Source organism: Stegodyphus dumicola, chromosome 9 (genome assembly GCF_044657685.1).
Source record: "Stegodyphus dumicola isolate Sdum_Otavi_A_Nest chromosome 9, ASM4465768v1".
Lineage (NCBI taxonomy): Eukaryota > Metazoa > Arthropoda > Arachnida > Araneae > Eresidae > Stegodyphus > Stegodyphus dumicola.
The window spans coordinates 126,031,970-126,049,971 of record NC_140776.1 but is presented as its reverse complement, the minus strand read 5'-3'; the positions used below and the strand labels follow the sequence as shown (position 1 = coordinate 126,049,971).

The 18,002-nt window shown below is 33.2% G+C and overlaps 1 protein-coding gene across 2 annotated transcripts in view; it reads left to right on the top strand.

The window, feature by feature from the left end:
- The window catches only part of wds (WD repeat-containing protein wds), a 74,354-nt gene that overhangs the window by 5,197 nt on the left and 51,155 nt on the right, over positions 1-18,002 (top strand). For both annotated transcript variants that reach the window (XM_085824067.1, XM_085824066.1), the window contains exon 2: positions 14,743-14,839. In XM_085824067.1, the coding sequence (XP_085680193.1) occupies positions 14,743-14,839 (97 nt within the window). The remainder of the gene's footprint in view (positions 1-14,742; positions 14,840-18,002) is intronic.

The following is an 18,002-nucleotide window of genomic DNA, read 5'->3' as shown; positions in this document are numbered from 1 at the left end:
TTGTAAGGTAATTTTTATTAATTTAATGTATGTGCTCATTTATATTTTAAGTAGTGTTTTTGAATTTAATTATATTTTAATGAAATGATAGTTATTTTGTGAATTTTATGCTTGTAGGAATTTGGTATACGTTTAAGTTGAAATAAACGTGCATGGAAATAACTTAAATATTTGATACTAAATGTTTGTAATGCTTCATGTATGAATTCGTTGGTGACGTGTATAATGTAATAGATGATTTAGAGGTAAAAGTTTTTGGATATTTTATTTATTTTATATGTGGAAATGTTCATATTTGTAAAGGGTAAATACTTTTTCGCGATCATGTAATTTCATATATGTTCTTTTTACCGGGTTTAAAGATTGAGAAAATTGTCATGTATTTTTGTGAAATTTTTCTGATTTATGAGAAAAAAGCAGTGTACATGGATATAGTGAAGAGTGTGCGCAATGCCGTTTTTGTGCAATTCTGGGATGTTTTTTTAAGTAAAAATAAGTCGGCGTGTACATGGTTTATGTGTATGTGTTATTTTAAAAATGCGTAAGGAGGATGGTATTGTGCAGTTTTTCCTAATTTTGCAGTGAATATTTGTCATGATTAAGCAGTTTTGTTTCATAAAATTTCTAGCATAAGTGTAATTCGGCTAGTAGATTGTTGGAAGAAGTGTTCAGGAGATAAAAAGAAAAGAAACATGTCTTTACTTCGTGAAGACAAAATGGCGGCGGGGAAAAAAAAATAGAGGGTTGCTGTAGGAGAGTTGGTCGCCAAATTTTCGCCAAAAAATCGCCAAGTTACCATAATGTAAAAATCAACCCAGTTATGATGTTTACCAGATTAAAATCATTAGCTAACTATGAAATTGCCAAATTTAGCATGTATTCGATGCTTTAGCCACTTTGTCTCATGCACCATTATTACTGATTTTCAGAAATTATTTACGAACTTTGTGAATTGTGAATGCTATCTTGCTTGCACTCAAATATAAATTTGTATTAGATTTATAGGGAAATTTAAATATTCATTAATAAGTAGTAATCCATATCATTACTAAAGTACATACTGTGTGTTTCTGATTATAAGCTGAGAGTGCATTCTTTCTTCAATAATTTATCCAAAATTCAAAACCTGCATATAAGCCAAAATTTTAGCAAGCAATTCCTGTAATGTTTAAACATTTGCTGTGAGAGTGAAAATGTTGCGAAGCAGATAAACATATATTATTTTCCAATCAATTCGCTATAAATTAAAACTCCCGACACCAAATGCGATAGTGGTTAGAGTAGAGAGAAGGGTACCCCTTGTATTAACATGAAGTTGTTTCGTTTATTGCCAAGTTGTTGTTTTATTTATGGTAGCTCGAGTAGTTGAATGTTATGAAAACCCTATTTTGACGTAATCGGTTGCATGATTGCGGTAAAATTTTCTCGGGCTTGTGGTGTGTGTTGGTTAGGAAGTATATTACTTCTTGTTTTGTGATTTAGATGTTAAAATCACTGAATGTGGTAAGATTAATTTGCAGTTTCGGTACAATTTGGAAAGAAAAGGGGAAAGAGTTATTACGTGTGTAAATGAAGGTTTACTTAGTAGCCATTATTAAGAGCCCTGTTTATAGGAAGGAAATGCATATGGTCGAACATCGAACGATAACAGCACTACAGAGGATATTTTTGACTCTGTTTTTCACAGTAAAAAGATCAATAGCTTGGTCATCATGCAGTAATGATACAATAAGGACATTCTTGTTTTTCTCGGGATGTAAGACACTGATACATTACCATCACTAAATTATCCAAAAATTACTGGAGTGTGGTGGTCTGGCTTTGTCCCAAATAAAAGTCAGCATTTTCTTCAATGCTTTCTTGCTTCCCTCTTGTATTGTCTCTGATCCCTCTTCATGTTCTTCTACATCATCTTTTGAATCAATGTAGCTTTTGACATTAACTTTATCTTTGGCATCCACATCATCTTTATCTGATGCGTCCAATAAATGGTGAATTTCTTCAATGTCTTGAGAGTTTCTCAAATCGAACATTTTTATAGCATTTTGAAGCCTGAATCAAACAAATATTTATAATGTTACGAAAATGTCTTTGTCTAACTTTGTAATAAGCAATATTTTAAATTATTAAAACATTTTAAAATTCATGACACGATCAAATGCAATGTGCTTGAAAAACAAGAGCCCCAAAACATACTCAGTTTTGTAGATAATAATAAAATTATTTATTATACAAATTGCTGACCAAAAAGTGTGATACTATAGGATTGCAAAAATCACTGATAACTTATCAAGTTGCAATGTAATTGGGTGCAAAGAGCCTATTAGATCATTTCATCTGTCTATTGGAAATGAAGAAATATATTTACTGACTGACCATACCAGTGGCAGTAGAAGAGGGCAAACTAATTGGATGGAGAAGAGGCTCGTGGTGTGCCCTAGCAGATCAACTGCATCGGACGGAATTTTCAACGAGAATGTCAATTCTGTCATCCAAATTTTGAATAGTTAAAAATACCAGGAAAGTAACCATCCTTGCGTATAAATGGGAATTAGGGATTATTATTGTAATCCCTAAAACCAATTTTGCCCAAATGTTTCTTTATAATTTGTGCCAAATGAAAAAAATCCATTTATCGTGCTATCTGGAAGCACTCGTTGATCCTGGTCAAAGCTCCTTGCTCAAAATCACAGTGAATTTCTGAAAGTGCTATATTTCAGAAGTCAAACAACAAAAATCAGCGTTATATTTACAAATATAACGTTATATTTACAGGACTATTTTCGATGGTTTTACCGAACCACCATCTTCAGCTGCAAAACTGCAAATGAACAAGATAGGAAAAAATGATTAGATAAGATAAGAAAGCCTGGACAAGAATAAGCAAGTGGCGCCATCTGTTGGCAAAACCAGAACTAAAACATAATTTCTCTAAAAGCCGAAGGCAAATTTGGATTGGAATTAGGATCGTTAACTAGAACAGAAAGATTTTTATGAATGTGAAATGCCTCTAGAAAATCCAGTTCTCCAATGGAAGATGTTTTTTGAATAATTTTAGCAGCAGAAAAAATGAAAGTGTGATTTTCGGACCAACAATGTTGAGCAACAGAAGACTTCTGTGTTTCCTTTTTTCTAACATATGCCTCATGTTCTTTCACGCGAAATTTTAAGGCTCTCTTAGTTTGGCCAATGTAAATTAAACCACACTGGGAAGGAATCCTATAAATACCCCAGGAATTCATATCCGGAATGGGGTCCTTGAGTATAGAAGTCCGAATTTTATTGATGGGAGAATAAACAACCCGAAAGTTAAATTTCTGCAAAATATGTGCAACTTTATAGCTAATTGATGGAAAGAAGGGAATGACAACAGAATTTTTATAATCACCTAAAATAAGAGTGTGGCTTTTAGTGTGTTGAGATGAGAATTTTTTAACTGCTTGATTAATAATGTTGGGTGAAAAGCCCCTGTCAATAGCTATTGCTTTTAAATAATTTAGTTCTTCATCGAGGGCTAGTTTGAAGGAGCAAACTTGAAGAGCACGGAAAACATAGGAATAAAATGAAGCTAACTTTTGTTTAGTCGGATGACATGATTTAAAGTGTGGTGGAAGGCATGGGTTTGATGAAGGTTTACGGTAAACTGTAGTACTGAAGTTGGATGTGTTACGTGTGACCAGAATGTCGAGAAACGGAAGAGAATTGCAAGTCTCAAGTTCAAAAGTGAACTGAATAGCAGGATCAATAGAATTCATTGTTGAAAGAACTTTATTTAAATCATCTTTATTACCTTCAAACAGGGTAAAAGTATCGTCTACGTAGCGGAACCGTGCCGGGAAGTTTAAAGTTTCAAACAATTTTGATTCATAATAATGCATGTAGATATCAGCCAGGATGGGACTGAGGGGGATTCCCATGGCTAATCCCTCAGTTTGCTTGTAATATTTATTTTGGAAAACAAAATGTGTTTGCTTCAAACAGAGTTGAGTGAGAGAAATTAGCTCATCAATTTCGATGCAAGAGAAATGAAATTCGCGAAGTCTGGTTTCTAGACATGTCCACTGGGACATTGGTGAATAATGATTTTACATCAAAAGAAACCATGAGTAAATTACTAGGAGAAATGTTTTTAACCTTTTTTACAAACTCTATTGAATTTTTTATGGTGTAAATGTTATTGTCTAATAGAGTGGAAAATCTAGAAACTAAATATGTAGCTAATGGATACAAGGCAGTACCTAAATTTGATACAATAGGGTGGAAAGGAACACCACTTTTATGAATTTTGGGAAGAGCATATAATCTGGCACAATTCGCAACAGATGGGATAAGCGAATGTTTTAAGTTGCTTGAAATGATTTGCGAAGATTTGATCTCAGTTTTTATTTTGGACAAGTCCGAAGGTGAAGGATCTTTAGGGATCGGATTATATGGTCCTTCGTTTAAGAGTTTAGTGACACCATCGATGTAAGTGTTCTTATCCATGACGACTATCTGGCCACCTTTGTCGGCCTTTGAAATGATAATATCTGGGTTAGAATGAATTTCGTGCATTGTAGCTCTTTCTCTCGCAGTTAGATTTGGTTTCAAAGGTTTATTATTGAATTTCACATTATGAGTGATAAGATGCCTAATCATTTCTTTCTGTGAATCAGAAACTTTACTGAACTTGAAAGAAACTTTTTCGATAGGAGCCAAAATCTTTAGAATCGAGGGTTTACAGGTTTGTGAGAAGTTAAAATTATATTTTAGAATTCTCTCTTGTTCTTCTGAAAAACTAACATTAGAAATATTAACTATTGGCTTGATGTTTACAATGGGAAGATTTTTTGAACTACTTGAACTGGAAGACTGTAAAAGAAGTTTTTCGAATTTAACTGCAAGGGTGTTTTTATGACGGTTAACTGCATTCTCCGTTTTAGACCAAGACTTTTGTTCAAGGGCAGTGAATTTTGGATATGATTTACCGAGTTCCAGATGAAGCTTATAGAGTTCATGTTCAATTTTGGACAATTGTTGACGTGTATCCCTTATCACGGACCGAAGTAAGGCAAGCCTGCAATATGAATTCCTGGGGTATTTATAGGATTCCTTGCCATTGTGGTTTAATTTACATTGGCCAAACTAAGAAAGCCTTAAAATTTCGCGTCAAAGAACATGAGGCATATGTTAGAAAAAAGGAAACACAGAAGTCTTCTGTTGCTCAACATTGTTGGTCCGAAAATCACACTTTCAATTTTTCTGCTGCTAAAATTATTCAAAAAACATCTTCCATTGGAGAACTGGATTTTCTAGAGGCATTTCACATTCATAAAAATCTTTCTGTTCTAGTTAACGATCCTAATTCCTATCCAAATTTGCCTTCGGCTTTTAGAGAAATTATGTTTTAGTTCTGGTTTCGCCAACAGATGGCGCCACTTGCTTATTCTTGTCCAGGCTTTCTTATCTTATCTAATCATTTTTTCCTATCTTGTTCATTTGCGGTTTTGGAGCTGAAGATGGTGGTTCGGTAAAACCATCGACACTAGTCCTGTGAAAATTTTGTAAATATAACGCTGATTTTTGTTGTTTGACTTCTGAATTAGTATTTATTCGGCGTGTTATTGTGTCTTAATTAAGTGCTATATTTATTATTAGCTCTTTAATCATACTGAGAATTTGATTTCATGTACCATATAATGCACATTTTTAATAAAAAAAAATGAAATCTAAATTTGCTGACATGTATTATACGTAATATATAAAAGTGATGGATTTGAAAATAAGGAAAAGATGAGCCTATAAAAATTAGATTTCTACATGTACCTAAACACGGTTTACTTAAAAGGGATGACATACCTTAAAAATTTTCATTATTATGTAACATGAAAAGTTTATCATGTTCATCTTCTGTCGTATCTTTAAGCACATCATCGAATTCTGTTTAATCTTTGACATCACTATTACTCTAATCCATAAATAAATAATCATCATCCGTTCCATCTAGATTGTTTGGTATAGTACATGTTTTAAATGACTTTGGTTTAATTTCATTCTCTGCCTGTATTATCCACTTACTATTTCTAGACATTGTCACATTTGGTCCTCTTTTGTAAATATTTTTCATTTTCTAGCATCTACATATTCTACTGTCATTTTAAATTTCCTTAGAATGGTTTATTGATAAACACATCTAAAGACTGAACTGACAGCACTAATCTGCCTAGAATACCTATCACGTCTATATTACACACTTTCAACAATTTCTTCATATTATCTGTTAGATGAGATCTGAACATGTCTGAAATTAAAAGACTTTCTGGATTCTATAAGGGAACGTATGCTTTTCCCAAATATTTCTTATCCACAATCTCGCACTGTTTAGCACATTTATGTTTCGTCCAAGCACATTTATATTTAGTTTTAACACATTTTATGGTTCGTTTATGTTTCTCACACAAAGTACATTTATGTTCTTGTTTAGGTACCCTTTCTCATAAACATGAATGAAAACACTATCTGGGAAATTACATTTTGGCATTGTCTTTCTTTTAAAAATAACCATGGGATATTGTCTTTCTTTTAAAAATAACCATGGGATTTAATTTTGTACCGTCCGCTAAGAAGAAAAGCATTATGTGAGGTGAGATTCATCATGACTTGTTGTTTTTATGTGAACCGTTTTTATTCCTTGCATATGGCTGTTTTGTTTCCTATCATATCAGTCATTACTGGAATTTCATCCATATTTCCAATATGTGACTGACAGTAAGTAATTTGCATTCGTAGGCCAATAATATATTTCTGGAAATTTATCAGTTTGTTGTTCAAATCTTTCAGAAAGAAGCCTTTGTGAAACTCTTATTAGAACTAAATTATCCCGTGCCATAAAACGACTACACCAATCAAAGTTGCTGTTGATAGCAATTGATAGTTGTGGACTGTATATTAATTCATAAAAGTCAAGTTGAAAAATGTAACAACATTTATTTTCTTTCATGCACAATAATACCACATAAACAGGCAAAGAGGGAGTAAGCATTACAATTAACAATTGACTGCCACTTTTATCGGGGAGAAGAAAGGAGACTCGGTGTAGATGAGTGCATGCCTATCGCTTACTGATTAGTACGGGGCTCTCGCCACTGACATTAAGTGGTGCTGCAAACGCTAGGCCAGTACAAATAGACTGAAATACTCTAACCGAGACGGAACAGTTGCTATAAAGCTTTTGCTCTCATTTGTATTCTTTTTTGCCCTCTTTAAGAAAAATAAACATATGCTGTTTCTTATTACAATTAATTCATTAAACAGGTTCACAACACTTTCTTCTATGATAGGCTATTTCATTACTCCTTTACGCAAGGCACATTTAGTCTGGCATATTTATTATTGCTATTTTATTTTTCTTTCACTCCTATATGAAACTCAACATCCATGCTTCAGCACGATTCCCATTTTCTTTTGCAAATTGAATGCCTTTGCTTTTAAAACTAGCACTGTGTTTCACTGGGCAAGAGCCATATTTATCACGAATGACTTCAAAATATAAGAGCATCGCACATGCATCTTTCAGGCATTTTTGTAAAGAAAAGGAGCATGCTATACAGCAAATATACCTAAAAATTAAAAAATGTAGTCCAAAATTGTAGATGCACATTGTGCACTGAAGCCCATTTTACGTCATAATATACTCTAACTCATTGTTTGTTGGTAGCAGGGCATAAAATATGGGATGGATGCCATTATTTTTTACTGCATTCTCACTGTAAACTTGAGCAAATAGTGGCTGTGTCATTGAAAATTTAGAATGTGGTAGGCATGGATTTTATTATACTTACACTTTACTACCTTCCTTAAAGCACTTTGGTTGGGTAATCTAACTTTCACAGTTTGTGTAGTAAGATTGGTCAGGCATCTTTTAATTACCTTGACTGTACCCTCCAGTGTTTATGCAGCACATTTCTTTACATTAGACATTATTTCCGCATCTTCTATAAAGACTGGCAAATAATTGTGTCTGTCCATATTGACTTTTTGATGACTTCTTCGTTTCTTGTATGTAATCTTGCTTTATATACGTTTTTCTGCTCACATTTCCAAAATTTTACAGTTACTTTTATTAAATACATTGAAAACATAAATATAATGATTTTGAAAATATTTTTTCCTCCTTTTTTCAATATTGTAGCGTCTATTATCAAAATCTCTAGTGCTACGGTTCTTATCATATATACTAAAGCCTTTATTAAAAATAAGTTTGAGACTTTATTGTTAATAAGACGTTATTGAAAATGAGCATTTATATCCTCTTTTATGATCAGTAATAGCCAGGGCTTAATTTCTAAAATTAGAAGTGCTGCAGCCCTATGGAAGACACTATAGAAGGAAAGAAAAAAAAAAGGCTAAAAATTAATATAAATAAATAATAAATTTAAAATAAGATTAATGTTAATTTATTTCTTTATTAAATTAAATTAATTAATTAAATAATACATTAATTAAATAATAAATTTAAATTAAGAAAAATGTAAAGAGATAAAGAGAAATCTAATAAATTATTAAGTTAATTTAAATAGGTAAATAAAAAAAGGTATTGGACCTCGTCTTATTTGGGGCATCGGCTGGAATTACAATTCCACTTAGGTGCTAAGAAGCAGCTCAGATGATCTCCATCTGAGTTTAAACCCTGTATAATGTACTGTTACTATACTTGAAATGTACTATTCCAAGGGATGACAGGTACCACTCTTTTTGCAGCACACCAAGGAAAAAGGTAAAACGATTAAAGCTCCACTAATGAGAATAGTGAGAATTCTAGAAACAGTATGAAGATATGGAAAGAAATTTAATGGAAAAGTGTAGCTTTGAAAATAAAGAGAGAAGAGTTCAAGACTTGCTGGTCGCGATATAATTCTAGCCATCAAGCAGAAATTTTCCCTGAATACATCGTGAGAATAAACATAAGACTTCTCTGTACAAGTGATAACAGTGGTACCCCTGTTTGGTTACATCATTCAGAAAGTCTACAGGAGCTCTGCAGTAGGAAATCACTAGCGTGGAACTTGTATGACCAGGGTATCACTTTTAGTTCTTTGAGGAATACAAAATTTACCTGCTCTTTTTCATACATTCATTGCATATCCTTTAGAATAAGCATTTGACATAGGATTGAGGGACTTTTCTTTCCTTAAAGGTCTCAACCTCTGTGCAAGGGAAAGACACGCCTGCATTCAGAAGTTAGAATTGATTTTAAAGGCATTTTTATGATTAACGGTGCACTCTGGCTGAAATTATAATTTATCTCGAAAACTGAGAAGTAACAGAGCCAGGCTCTGGTGTAATTTAACCTCTGGTAATACCTTAATCATCTAATGTTTTTACTGTATCCTATTGTATGGATACCTGATTATCACCCTAAAAAAACCCTCTCAAGAAATTTACCTGAAAAAGAATTAGTTCTGGTTAATATAATGATTCTATAAGATGTGTTTAGTTACAAAAGCTTTTTTCTTTTATTGTTTAAACTAGAGGTATACAAAAAAATATTAAACTAAATATGGCAAAATCTAAAGAAAAATATGCCTTGATTGTGAACTGTCTGAAAGGTAAAATGACATGACAGCGAAATGAAAGCAGTGAATAATGCCATTCCCTGCTTATCTTAAGTGAAAACAAATTGCAATATGCATGGAGATAAGAACAGTACAAAGAATTACAGAAAAATTGCGGTTCTTCACATTTATTCTAATGTGTAATCTTTATTTAATAACAGGAATTTGTGTTTCAAATTATTAGGTTTTTTTTTTTTTTTTTTTTTTTTTTTTAATTTTGATGATATTTGCTGACTTATGACAAATATCAATCATTTGGAAGTCTTTTAAAAGGAAGTTGTTAAAATTACCAGCTATCATCTGACAAGCTACTTTTTCAGTTGTAAATAAAATGGCCGTGGGGGTTGTGTTAATACATAAACATTTTTTGAAAGCTTGTGTAAAGGACTTGAGAAATATTTAACTTGTTTAAGAATAGCATGCCTTTGGCTTATACAGTCAAAAGTCGTTAATTCGGACACCCATAATCCGGACCTCAAAGCTAAAAACTTTCTGCGCATAGGCATTTACGTGTGCGCGTAAGACCTTTACGACTGTGCATATGCGTGTGCTCAAGCGCAGAATAAGTTTTCGCCTGCGCATTTTATGTATAACGGAGGGTATAAGCTAAAATTATCTAATTATCTATTTCAGTTAATGTTGATGATTGCGTTGTTCCTTAATCTTCGAATTGGATCCGCTTATTATTTTTTGCAGACTGTAAGAGCAATTTTATGAAAGTGAACTTGAACTTTTGATTATGTCAAATAGAATTTCCGATGCTGGAGCTCCCAAAGGATCTACAAAATGAAAGTATGTTTCGATGTCCATCAAACAAAAAGTGGAATTGCTGCAAAAAATGGATAAAGACATGAAGAAGGTGACAGAGTGGTTAGTGAAAACGAAAAACTTTTGATTGACAAGTTAGTCGGTATTCTCGGCACAGCAATTACGGGACTTGAACAGCGTAACTTTGTAACTGAACAAGAAATTATGTCTGTTTAAAGAATTAAAGAGAAAGTATTATCACATAAAACAAAGCAACTTAAACAACTTACATTGAAAGAAATGTTTAATAAAGTAAACAGCTGCTTTTTTTTTTTTTTTTTTTTTTTTTTGTAAATTTTGATACCCTTTAGATCATAATTGTTCTTTATTTCATAAATTATGGTTTCATATTTTTAATTTTATAATTTCTGCATGCCATCTTACCAGATTTAAACTGATGATCTATAATCCAGAAAAATCGATAATCCGGAATCGCCAAAGTCCCGACGAGTCCGGATTAACGACTTTTGACTGTATTCGAAAGTTTTTTGTAGTAGCAGAATAAACATGAACGAGGAATGGTTTGCCATCATCATGATTCTTATGTTGCACAGTTCATGCAGCAAAAGTCCTTGGGATGAGAAAATACATCTGATGCCATATTAAAAAAAAAAAAAAAAAGCATGGCAACCTCAAAATCAGTGCAAGAAGTAAATATGAACTTTGTGATAATCCTGATGCCAACTTGGTGTTTAAAGAATAAGACTGGTTAGGTTAACATGCTGAAGCCTCATTTAAACATAATTAATAATATAAGCTTTCATATTTGTTATAAATGCATGTAGATTGATTTTTGATAGCATATTTTTTCCCCTGTTACACAATTGGATAATTATTCAAGTGAACTGGCATGGCAAGTTCACGTAAAAGACATCTAATGGTTGTCATATTGTTCAATCTTTAATTTCGTTTAAATTCATAATTGTCATTCATATTGTAATATTGCTTATATTGCTATTTAAATTCACTCTATGATCAAAAGTATCTAGATGTTTCTGAATGTAGTAAATTCTCTCATTTTCATAATGCTGTGAAGTTGGATAGTTATAAAAGAGGAGAAAAGTAAGTTTGTAATGATCATAATGAAGCAGAAGATATGAAATAGAGGTTGTCTAAAGTTGCACAACTTTAACAACCTCCTGTTTCTTAATGTTTGCTTCAGAGTTGTTGAACTGGGACAGTTCTGCATGTTCAGACATGTGACTAGAATCTGATGTGGATCTGTTATACAGATGATGATGACACATTTTTAGAACAATTTTGGGGTTATTTAATTAATGTTTAAAATGAAAAGGGTACTTTTTTAGATGTTCAGTGTGATAGTTTTATTTCTGTTGTTCAGTGTGATAGCGTCGCTATTTTCATGATAGAAGGATCTTATGTAAAGTTTCAAGGGGTATTGGTTTCCTTTCCACTTTCATTTCTTTTCAAAATCAATCCATTTTGGTGGGTTCGCACTTAGAAAAATATTTTTTTAAGAAACCATAGGCAAAATAGTTCGTAGGTTAAACATCATGGTACTTTGCAGGAATATGTTGAAAAGGTATACAGTCAAAAGTCGTTAATTCGGAATGATCTATAATCCGGACCTCAAAGTTAAAACTTTCTGCGCATGCGCCGCGTTGACACATGCGCATAGGCATTTACGCGTGCGCGTAAGATCTCTTACGACTGCGCATTTGCGTGTGCGCAAGCACAGAATACGTTTTCGCGTGCGCGTTTTATGTATAACGGACGGTGTAAGCTAAAATTATCTAATGATCTATTTCAGTTAATGTTGATGATTGCGTTGTTCCTTAATTTTCGAATTGGATTCGGCTTATTATTTTTTGCAGACTGTAAGAGCAATACTATAAAAGTAAACTTGAACTTTCGATTATGTCAAATAGAATTTTTGATTCTGGAGCTCCCAAAGGATCATACAAAACGAAAGTAGGTTTCGATGTCCATCAAACAAAAAGTTGAATTGCTGCAAAAAATGGATAAAGACATGAAGAATGTGACAGAGAGGTTAGTGAAAACGAAAAAATTTCGATTGACAAGTTAGTCGGTATTCTCGGTACAGCGATTAACGGGACTTGAACAGCGGAACTTTGTAAGTGAACAAAAAATTATGTCTGCTTATAGAATTAAAAAGAAAGTATTATCACATAAAACGAAGCAACTTAAACAACTTACATTGAAAGAAATGTTTAATAAAGTAAACAAATAAATATTAAGCTTTTTTTTGTAAATTTTGATACCTTTTAGATCATAATTGTTCTTTATTTCATAAATTATGGTTTCATATTTTTAATTTTAGAATTTCTGTATGCCATCTTACGCGATTTAAACTGATGATCTATAATCCGGAAAAATCGATAATCCGGAATCGCTGAAGTCCCGACGAGTCCGGATTAACGACTTTTGACTGTATATGCAATACCAGAATAAGTCTTAATTTTTTCAAGGAATCCAGTGATACTCTTAGAAGTTGCTTTATCTTGATGAAGTTTCAATCTTGAAAGTCATCGAGATGAAGAAATGGAATTTCTTTTCTAAATATCACACATCAAGCTCTCTCTTGATGGTACATTAAGTTGATTCCCCCCTTCTCTTCTTATTTTGAATTTCCCATTGGAAGAGAATCCTTAGTTTCACCAAAGATTATTATGTATTTCCACTTATCTCTTGCTAAATAGTTTTCATACAAGGTTCTACAAATTGTTCTTTTTTAAATTGTAAATTTTGGTTTATTATATTTATTTATTATTTCTACAGATGTACTTACAGACTTTGCAATTGATCTCTACGTGGACAGGTTTTCTCTTGTTACTAAAGATTTAACGGTACTTTTCCGTTTTGCCGGTGCAGGCGATAAGTTGCCAATAATGGTGCAACTGATGCCAAACGGAATATCCTTGCTGGTAACCTTTCACACCTCATTTTCAAAACAAATCACAGCCATTTCTAATCAGATTGATTGTTTCTTTCAATACTGGCATACAATTACATAGAATTTTTACTCAAATAGTTCAATTTTATGCCCTAAGGCCATTTGTGGTAATTAAATTAATAAGGATGCAATCACACCTCTCACCCAAAAGCGAAAATATAGAAAAGGAAACGTTAAGAGTTAAATTCATCAATTCTAATAAGAATGCACTAGCAAAGTAAAGTACTGCGGTCTTGCATAATTTCTGAGTAAGCTATTCGTACAAATTGAAATAATTCTTTATTTATGCTTGTATTCCGAATTAAGATTTAACTTGAAATTAATGTAGATAATAACTGAGAGAATTATATTTTTGTAGCGTAATTTACGTGAAATGAGATCGTATGAACCAACGAATCAGGATGTTGACCATGAAAGCATAGTACATTCTTAAATTAATGTCTTTTTGCAAATTTATTGTCTTTATTTATTGGTTTTTACAAAATTTTAAATGATATTAAAATGTATATGCCTTCAAAATAAAAAAATCCCTAGAACTAACATTTGTTAACATTTTTTGTGTGTATACTGTATGCTGTTGCCAATAAAGTCTGCTTGGCGAGATTTGCACCAGCGAAACGGAAAAGTACCGATTTAACTTTAGAAACATTATGTACATTTTTGGATATTGATTTGGAGTCGTCTTTGCATGTAGAAGTATTCGTTGATGCTTTTTCCATTTGCAGTTAAATTTTTTTTTTTAATTTTTTATTTTGCACTTGAAAAAATTTTAATACCATGCTTTTCTCAATCTTTTCTGCTCTTCAGAAAGTGTAAAAGCATATTCTTCAATTCACAGCTTGTTTATACCTGACATTTTGAAAGCAAAATAAGTTGAAGTTGATATTTCTCTTTTCAAATAATAGCTTTCAAATAATTGCAAAAAATTCTTATTTCAAGACATTTGCCTTTTTTTTTATTTACTTTTTTATAGTTGTTCTAAAAATGGGTAAACAACCTCTGTATTTCAGTATGGTCATGTTTTTGTTAGTGTAATATGAAGTAGGTTTGCTGACATGAGATGTTGAAGAATTAGACTGATGTGCTTAGAGCCTTAATTTTAACAATACTGAGTGCTTGTGCTGGCAATACTCTGAGGTAAACTGGAATGCTGGCTATGGCACAGCCCATACTGTCCCACATTGGTAACAGAAGTGACTGACCATCGTGATTGTAAAATCCCAAAAATTGATGTAAAGCTTTCTTGAAAAAGTTACACCCGTAGGATAGGAATGTCTTACTTACATGCAGAAGACTGAATATACTAAAGATATATAATACCAGATTCTGGATTCTTTTGATCATATAGTGTAAATTAGTTTAGAAAGTATTTTATATCTATTGAATAATATAATTAATTATTTCCAGTCACCAAATTATTCACTGAAATTTACATTGGCTGGGCATGCAAAAGCAATTTCCTCTGTCAAATTTAGCCCTAGTGGAGAGTGGTTGGCAAGTTCATGTAAGTACTTCATTTTTACAGTATGTAAATAACATCCTTACAAATAACATACCAGCAACACTGGTAGTTCTTTGTTAAAGTAGCCATTTTAAAGTTTTGGATACTGATACATCAGTTGCCAAAAATGAAAATTTTTAGTGCTGATTTTCTCACTTACAAGTTAAAGCTATTGTCACTGTTACCGTATTTGACGGCATATAAGACACATTTCTTTTCCTAAATTTTATCTCAAAAAAGTTAGTTACCTGCATCTCATATGTGAAGGACACAGGTTAACTTTCAATACTGAATGCTATTTTTAGCCAGGATAAAGGTCTAGACACACATAACGTTTTCTACATCTACATGTGTGTGCCTTTAAATAAGGGTGCGTCTTATATGCCAGTGCATCTTATATGCTGTCAAATACAGTAATTGCAAGAATCGGCATGCCCTGGTTGCTTTAATGATGAAACAGAGTAACATCTTTAGAAAGAATGTCAGGTTTTAGCAAAAGTTTCCTGCCACCGCAAACATCGTCTGCCAAGCAGTTCATGTTGTTGTGTCTAATTATATTTTGTCAAATGATTTTTAGCATTTGAAAGAAACACATTTCCTTTAGAACACTGTGTTGTGAAATTTGTAAAGAAATATCTTTATCGTTAAGTATAATGTGTCTGAAATGAAACTATCACGCTACCAAATTAGAACCATCATTTACTTCCAGTTCTGTTGCAAAAAGTCAGCTATAGAATGCTACCAAATCATGTGTATAGCTTAGGTACTAATGTTGTGTCGTATGACATTGTGAAGGTTTGGTAACGAAAGTTCAAAAGCTCTTGACATTCAAGAAGCACAGGGCTCTGGCTGGCCTACTGATGTTGATGAGGTGCACCTGCAAGAATTTGTGGAATAAGATTAGTATACAATCACTCAAGAGCTTCCTAAAGAGTTAGTGCCATGTCCACTAGTTGTGCTATGCATCGCATGACATACAAGTTCAATCGCTTAGTGCCCCATGAGCTAATTCGAGCAGATAAGGATGGACGTGTTCAGGCCTGTACTAATATGCTCGAATATCAACGCAAGGACAAAATTCTGGACCAGTTCGTCACATGTTATGAAAAGTGGATTTTTTTCAACAACAAAAGACGGAAAGGGGGTTGGCCTGCATCCAGTGAGCCCGTCAGCAGCATCGAAAGCGCAGTTTCACTAACAAAAAGATCATTCTTTTTATCTAGTGGGATTGCCATCGTATTATGAATAAAATGTGTCTGGGAAAAGGGTAAAATCATCCGCAGTGAGGTGTACAGCGAAGTGCTAGTTCGTGTTGATGCTGCTGTTAAGAAAACGTGTCGAACTGAGTTCCAGCGCAAAAAGGTGATATTCCATCAAGATAATGCAAGACCACATGTATCAGCATTCATCGGCTGGACTCCGTGTGGACTCGTATGAGATCTTTTGCCACACCCACCATATAGCCCCAACATCACTCCTTAGAACTTCTACCTTTTTTCACACCTGCAGCTACATCTTGCTGGTGCTATCTTCCATTACGCATAGGATGTCCAAAATGAGGTTGATTTGTATTTGGATTCACCACCACCAAGTTTCTGAGCCGAAGGCTTTGTAAAACTACCAAAACATTGGCAGAAAATCATAGAGTATGGTTGTGATTACTACCCACAGTAAACGGACTGCTTTTGTGTTTTTTTTTTTTCCTAACTTCATTAAGAATGCTCTTTGGCAGAAAACTTTCGTTACAATCTACTTTGTTATTCCTTTTCTGTATTTGTAATTGCTATGTAGCCTTTAGGTATAGTATTTTAATATTGAAAAGTGGAATATGAAAATGTGTACTGTAATACTTCTGATAAATGAGTAATTGATAAAATATTGTTTCTTAATCCTAAATTCCTTGCATATCTTCTGAAGCTGTGTATCTAACTAGTATTCCTTTTGCTTTTTAATTACTAAATTAGAACAACATGTTATTACCAAAGTTACTTATAAGAGGCATGTTTGAGACTTTTTCAAAAAGATTGCCAGATCCAAATTATGTTTTGTTACCATACAAATTAAAAATACAAAAATGATATACAGTACAAAGTCCAAAATCCGGACTTCAAAGCCATGAACATTTTTTTTCATTAATGCTTTATGCATGTGCATATGATTTTCCCTTCCATAATAAAATATGTGGAGATTTTCACTTAAAAATTCCGATTCTTAATTTCACTTAGGCAATAAATAAAATACCTCGTTCTAGAAAAACAATCATGTAAGCATACATTTGTGAGATTAATAATTTGGCTCTGTAGCTGAGCATCTACGTGGCATACATCTCAAACCAAAACATTCACTTATTTTATATCCCTGATGGCAACCTGGAGAGTCATTATTTATTATATTTTGCTTTCATCACTGCATGTTTATCAATACATGACAGCTTCAATGTTATAAGGTATTTCTCCCACTTCCCTAGCGTGCCTTCGTGGTGTAACGATAGCACACTGGGTCGGTATTCCAGAGGTCCGTGGTTCGATTCGCGGAGAAGGCGGTTGCATATTTTTCATCTTTTCTGCTTCCAATAACCTAATGACTCTACAAGTGGCGCCCGAACTAAAAGGCTTGTAGATGATGATTCTCCGCACCCAGGATTTGGCGACTAGGTCCCCTAAAACCCTAGTCGCCCTCTAAAAAGGGGAGTATATAAGGTATTTCTCCCACTTCCCTAGCATGCCTTCGTGGTGTAACGGTAGCACGCTGGGCCAGTATTCCAGATGTCCGTGGTTCAATTCCCGGCAAAGGCGGTTGCATATTTTTCATCTTTTCTGCTTCCAATTAACCTAATGACTCTACAATGTCTAAACTTTTTTTTTATAATAGTAATTGAATAGCAAGAGTATGGCAACATTTTATGCTAACATTATGCTTGGCATAGATTTTTAAATGCTCTAAGAACTGTTGACGAAGAAAAATTCGACAGAAATTTCTTTTCATATGCTAAAAATAGAGTTTGTTAATGAAACTCATAGGCCAAAACATTATATTTAGTGCTATTTTAATTAAGAATAACTGATATGTTATTCACCATAAACTCAGAAGCAGCGACAGAATATGTCGGCACCGGATGGCAGAAATTAGGGAAGACGAAATTTTTGGAATTTGGGAAAGCATCGAG